Source organism: Oncorhynchus masou, chromosome 31 (assembly GCF_036934945.1).
Source record: "Oncorhynchus masou masou isolate Uvic2021 chromosome 31, UVic_Omas_1.1, whole genome shotgun sequence".
NCBI lineage: Eukaryota > Metazoa > Chordata > Actinopteri > Salmoniformes > Salmonidae > Oncorhynchus > Oncorhynchus masou.
This window is the reverse complement of record NC_088242.1, coordinates 80339450-80346233: the sequence shown is the minus strand read 5'-3', so window position 1 is coordinate 80346233 and position 6784 is coordinate 80339450. Positions and strand designations below refer to the sequence as shown.

The 6784-nt window shown below is 40.2% G+C and overlaps 1 protein-coding gene across 1 annotated transcript; it reads right to left on the bottom strand.

Moving 5' to 3' along the window:
• Nucleotides 1-430: 430 nt before the first annotated feature.
• On the bottom strand, nucleotides 431-1519 carry LOC135525027 (mesoderm posterior protein 2-like). Its single transcript, XM_064952803.1, has 2 exons — nucleotides 725-1519; nucleotides 431-484 (listed from the first exon to the last, which is right to left on the bottom strand). The coding sequence occupies exons 1-2, from the start codon at nucleotides 1517-1519 to the stop codon at nucleotides 431-433; spliced, it is 849 nt and encodes a 282-aa protein (XP_064808875.1).
• Between the last annotated feature and the right edge of the window lie 5265 nt (nucleotides 1520-6784).

Genomic DNA, 6784 nt, shown 5'->3' with positions numbered 1-6784 from the left:
GGCAGCCTGACTGTGTTTGCATTTATTCTTAGAATGGACTTATAATACTGACATGCTCAAGAATGACTGTGTTTCATAATCACAAAAAGCATATGGGCGGTGTGAACTGACTTACATGATTGACGCAAAATTGTCTAGACAGAATAGTACAGTATACATCATTAATATTTCAATATTATTACTTGGTACTTTACTTGCAAACAATATTACTTTACTTTAAATACAGGTCAGGAACAACCAAAGACACAGTTAAGTAGTTAGTTAATATTTTATTATAAATATTAGAATATGTTTTGTATTTACAATGATCGTTGTATGAAATATAGAATTTGAAAGTAAAATAAACGAGTTATATTAACATATAATGACTCTGTAAATCAAAGTAAAAGTGAATTGACTGGACAGTAGATTCTCTTGATGAGGACATCTGTTACATCCAGAAGTCTTGAGCAAAGTTTTGATAATGGTCATCTTTGCTGAATACCTAAAGAAAGAAATGTGTAATTAGTTGACTGGTTCAAATAGGATGTCTAATTCCATTGAATATGGGACTTCATCAAACTGGAACACTGCAGTGAATAATCACTGGTAGTACAGAGACACAATCCACTGTATCACTCACCATATAACTTGACAATTATTTAAACACTTAGTTGTAACTTACAAGTACATTGAATCTGTGCTTTATTGAAATGTGTAGTGGATGAATAATCAGTGTACATACCTGACTTGATTGTGCAGTCTCTGCATACACCGGCGATTCCAACAGAGAATCCATACTTGAGTTGATAACGTCATTGTAAGCACACATCTCACTGCTGATCGGGTGTCTCTCCAGCCCAGTCGTATTGTGGAGTGGGTACGTGGACGTGGCTGTGTGGTGGAGGGTCTGGTGCTGCCCTGCACATCTCCCTATCTCTGCCTCCTCTCCCCAACAGTTCCCCGATGAGGAGGGGTTGAACTGGCACACCTCTTGTTGAGGTGATATGTGGTGTCCTGATGTGTTGAGGTTCAGCTCCTTCCTCTGGCACAGAGCCTCCTCGCTGAGTCCCAGCTGGGCAGACAGGTGGGAGATGTAGCTGATGGTGAGGTGCAGCGTCTCGATCTTGCTCAGAGTCTGTTCAGGAGGAGCCACAGAGGGGGGCAGGTAGGTCCTGAGGTGGTGGAGGGCTTTGGTCAGGTCTCTCATCCTCAGCTTCTCTTTCTCGCTGGCACTCTGTCTCTGCTTGCTGGGGTTCTTGGAGCAGTTCTTTCTAATCCTCCCTCTAGAGAGTCTTCCTTCGTCGCTGGAGGATGGGGAAGCGGATGCCTTTGCTCCCCCAGAGTATGTTGGTGTGTGAGGTCCTGTGGCGGTCCCCTGAGGTAGCCAGGAGAGGGAGAAGTCCATGCAGGAGGTCGGTGAGATGATACAGGTCTCTGGAGAAGAGAGGTTATAGAACTCAGAGTCTGAACTGGGATAACTCCAGTGGTACTGCACACCAACACCATAGTTGCTGAGTAGAGGAGCAGAGATATCCATGCTGTGTCCTGTATGTTGAACAGTAGGACTGAACTGAAGAGCTTGGCCTGTGGGCTGGTCATTCGGAGAGCCTTGGTTTTATGCAGAAGTCTGAGGTGTGAAGTGACACCTCCACAGACCCTCTCAGACCATCATCATGGCCCCCCAGAGCTCCTGGACAGAGAGAGTAGCCACCAGCAGTCCTCTGCTGGGAAAAAATACAACTACTGCTGCTCAGAGAGTGACGTGTCAAATTTGACCCCTCACCAAAACAATAAACAATTTCTCTCTTATAATGTTTTTACCATTGTGGCCTCCATAGTCATCTGTCTTTGTCCCTCATGAGATACATCAGCTAATGATTTGAATAAGGCCACTGTTAATATTCTTTCATTCAGACTGTAGTGGTTCAGAGGCTGAATATTCTGATTGACTGCTTTCATTTTTCATGACGTGGGAAATATTTCCTTCAAACACATTTTATACCTCCAAACGCATTTTGAAAACGATATCCATTTGTGTGCGTAAAGACAAATGATTAAATAGACTACAATTAAATAAAATATAAAATTATAATTAAAATTTGTATTAATTGTTTAATATAGGTACAGTGCCTTCAGAAAGTATTCACACCCCTTGACTTTTCCAAATTTTAGTTGTGTTACAGCCTGAATTTAAAATTAATTAAATAATTATTTATTTTGTCGCTGGCCTACACCCAACACTATGATTTCAAAGTGTAATTATGTTTTTTGAAAACATTGTCTAATTAAGTACAAATTTAAAGCTGAAATGTCTTGAGTCAATAAGTATTCAACCTCTTTGTTATGGCAAGCCTAAATAAGTTCAGGAGTAAACATGTGCTTAACAACTCACATAATAACTTGAATGGACTCACTCTATGGGCAATAATAGTGATTAACATTATTTTGTAATGACTACTACTCTGTACCCCACACATACATTTACAGTATATGCAAGGTTCCTCAGTCGAGCAATGAATTTAAAACACAGATTCAACTACAAAGACCAGGGAGGTTTTCCAATGCCTCAAAAAGAAGGGAAGCTATTGGTAGATGGGTAAAAAAAACGGACATTAAATATCTGTTTGAGCATGGTGAAGTTATTAATTACACTTTAGATGCTGTATCAATACACCCAGTCACTATAAAGACACAGGTGTCCTTCCTAACTCAGTTGCCGGAGAGGAAGGAGACCGCTCAGGGATTTCACCATGAGGCCAATAGTGACTTTAAAATTGTTACAGAGTTTAATGGCTGTGATAGGACAAAAATGAGGATGGGATCAACAACATTGTCGTTACACCACAAAACTAACCTAATTGATAGAGAGAAAAGAAGGAAGCCTGTACAGAATTTAAATATTCCAAAACATGCATCCTGTTTGCAACAAGGCACTAAAATAATACTGCAGAAAATGTGGCAAAGCAATTCACTTTTTTTCCTGTATACAAACTGTTACGTTTGGGCCAAATCCAATACAACACATTACTGAGTACCACTCTCCATATTTTCAAGCATAGTGATGGCTGCATCATGTTATGGATTGGCTTGTAATCGTTAAGGACTGGGGAGTTTTTCAGGATAAAAAATTTATGGAATGGAGCTAAACACAGGAAAAATCCTAGAGGAAAACGTTGGGACCACGCAGCCGTCATACTGCTCAGGAAGGAGAAGCACTCTGTCTCCTAGAGATGAATGTACTTTGGTGCGAAAAGTGCAAATCAATCCCAGAACAACAGCAAAGGACCTTGTGCAGATGCTGGAGGAAACGGGTACAAAGGTATCTATATTCACAGTAAAACGAGTCCTATATCAACATAACCTGTCACTCAGCAAGGAAGAAGCCACTGCTCCAAAACCGCCATAAAAAAACAGACAACGGTTTGCAACTGGACATGGGGACAGAGATCGTACTTTTTGGAGAAATGTCCTCTGGTCTGATGAAACAAAAATGGAACTGTTTGACCATAATGACCATCATTATGTTTGGAGGAAAAAGGGGGAGGCTTGCAAGACAAAGAATACCATCCCATCAGTGAAGCAAAGGGGTGGCAGTATCATGTTGTGGGGGTGGTTTGCTGAAGGAGGGACTGGTGCACTTCACAAAATAGATGGCATCACGAGGTAGGAAAATAATGTGGATATATTGAAGCAACATCTCAAGACATCAGTCAGGAAGTTAAAGCTTGGTCGCAAATGGGTCTTCCAAATGGACAATGACCCCAAGCATACTTCCAAATTTGTGGCAAAATGGCTTAAGAACAACAAAGTAAATGTATTGGAGTGGCCATCACAAAGCCCAGAAAAAACTGAAAAAGCATGTGTGAGCAAGGAGACCTACAAACCTGACTCAGTTACACCAGCTCTGTCAGGTTAAGTTAAACATTTTAAAGGCAATGCTACCAAATACTAATTGAGTGTATGTAAACTTTTGACCCACTTGGGAATGTGATGAAAGATATAAAAGCTGAAATAAATAATTCCCTCTACTATTATTCTGACATTTCACATTCTTAAAATAAAGTGGTTATCCTTACTGACCTAAGACAGGGAATTTTTACTAGGATTAAATGTCAGGAATTGTGAAAAAGTGAGTTTAAATTTATTTGGCTAAGGTGTATGTTAACTTCCGACTTCAGCTGTATATATATATTTTTTAAAGGTTTGGAGAGCCTTTACCCACAAAATAATGTCTATTGATGAATAACAAAATACAGTGGTTTTATTAATCCTGAAAGTTGTCATATTGAAATATTGAAAGGTGGGAAAAGTGTACAATAGGGGTTAAACAATAATCCTATAACTCTAGCTTGGTCTCCAAATTTCATCCACACAAATTACGAGGGCCCACAATTAGAAATCTAAATAACATAACACGTATATTTATAGACTGTTTCACTGTGGAAAAGGGACCGCAATGCATGTCATGTTGATATGATTTTCAGTTTGCTTCCATATGGCTGGTTTCACATTCGTCTCCAGAGATCATAAGGAAAATGTGTACTGTGTGTATTTGTTTATTGTGTGTATAAAATGTGTATTTACAATCCCCTTCTCCAAATGGATTACTCATTCTCTATAGATCTTATGAAGTTATAAATTACAGTTCCATGTACGCGTGCTTGACTCTGGTCAGAACCTGTCATTATAGAGTTCTGTATGTAGATGGGTGAAAAATATCTATATTTAATCCATTTTGAATTCAAGCGGTATTAATAATTTCTGAAGGCACTACACATATCGCCTACAGCCTGGCAGTTTAAGACCACAATACAAAGAGCCACCAGATCGTAGTGTGTACACGGGTGGTCAGTTTAGAGCAGTGGTAACTCTCTCACAGCCAAGGTGTCACTTGGCACCTGTAATAAGCTCAGCTAAAGACACAGCCACTGTTCTCTGGACTGTGTGAACCAGTAATGGAAAGTCACACCCCACGTGTAACTGGGACTAAAGAGATGGTCAAACACAATTAAGGCCTTTCATAGTTTGCTGTGATTGAGAAACATGCTACAGTTTGCTGACACTATGAGATAGTATAACAGACTTAGTGAATAGTATGCAACAGTCGTTATATTTTATTAATGTTATCTTTATTTAATATTTGGATATTTTCACTTTGAAGGACCAGTCTTGAATCCCCTACTAACCCATATATTTAAAAAATGAACAATATGAGGAATTTCAAAATAGATTGTGATTTTATATGATGAGTTAAATAACCAATGAGTTGCCCACCTCATGCACTGGGACTGTTAACTCATACACAACCCATATTGACCCTTGGTGAACATGTCAATATCACTCAATTCCCTCTCAAGTACATGTAAAGTTTCAGTGTGTGGATGGAATATCTAGATAAATAATGTCTAATGCACGCTGTAAGCAACCATTTTCAGTTATATGTGACCATATATCTCAATATAACTAACTACAATTTATGAGGCACTTTTGAGAGAAGAGATATCAAAGACTTGAAAATGTTTGTCACATTTCAAGTATCACAGTTTTACACAATTGCTAAGTGGCCCAAGTAGTGTCTCTCTATAACAGTATGTCATTGTCGTGTACATTGTATAATGAAACCCCTGTGTGGTGTCTCTCCCCAGCTGCCCTAGCCCTGTGTGACCCTAGACTCTGGTGGGGGTTAGAGGGCCCTTTGGGGGAGAACATTGCCGTGGGAAGTAGGGGTGCATCGGGTGCTGCAGCACACCCTGAAAAATCGGAATAAAAATAATGATGGACTGTCGTTTCTCTTTGCTTATTTGAGCTGTTCTTGCCATAACATGGACTTGGTATTTTATCAAATAGGGCTTTCTTCTGTATACCCCCTACCTGCTCTACATCAAAGCTTTCTTAGTGTCCAACATGTTTTCTCTACCCTGAGCCTTGTTCTGAACACCTCCAAAACAAAGGTCATGTGGTTTGGTAAGAAGAATGCCCCTCTCCCCACAGGTTTGATAACTACCTCTGAGGGTTTAGAGCTTGGGAGTACTTGGGAGTACTTGTGAGTGTGGCCAGACGGTACACTGTCCTTCTCTCAGAACATATCAAAGCTGCAGGCTAAATTTAAATCTAGACTTGGTTTCCTCTATCATAATTGCTCCTCTTTCACCCCAGCCGCCAAACTAACCCTGATTCAGAAGAACATCCTACTACCCATGCTAGATTTTGGAGACATAATTTATAGATCGGCGGGTAAGGGTGCTCTCGAGCGGCTAGATGTCCTTTACCATTCGGCCATCACATTTGCCACCAATGTTCCTTATAGGACACATCACTGTAGTCTATACTTCTGTAAACTAGTCATCTCTGTTCACCCGTCGTAAGATCCACTGATTGATGCTTATTGATGCTTATTTATAAAACCCTGGCCTCACTCCCTCCTATCTGAGATATCTACTGCAGCCCTCATCCTCCACATACAACACCCGTTCTGCCAGTCATATTCTGTTAAAGGTCCCCATCCCTGGGTCGCTCCTCTTTTCAGTTCACTGCAGCTAGTGACTGGAACGAGCTGCAACAAACACTCAAACTGGACAGTTTTATTTCAAGCTCTTCATTCAAAGACTCAATCACGGACACTCTTACTGACAGTTGTGGTTGCTTTGCATGATGTATTGTTGTCTCTACCTTGTGCTATTGTCTGTGCCCAATAATGTTTGTACCATGTTTTGTGCTGCTACCATGTTATGTTGCTACCATGCTGTTGTCATGTTGTGTTGCTACCATGCTGTGCTGTCATGTGTTACTGCCTTGCTTTGTT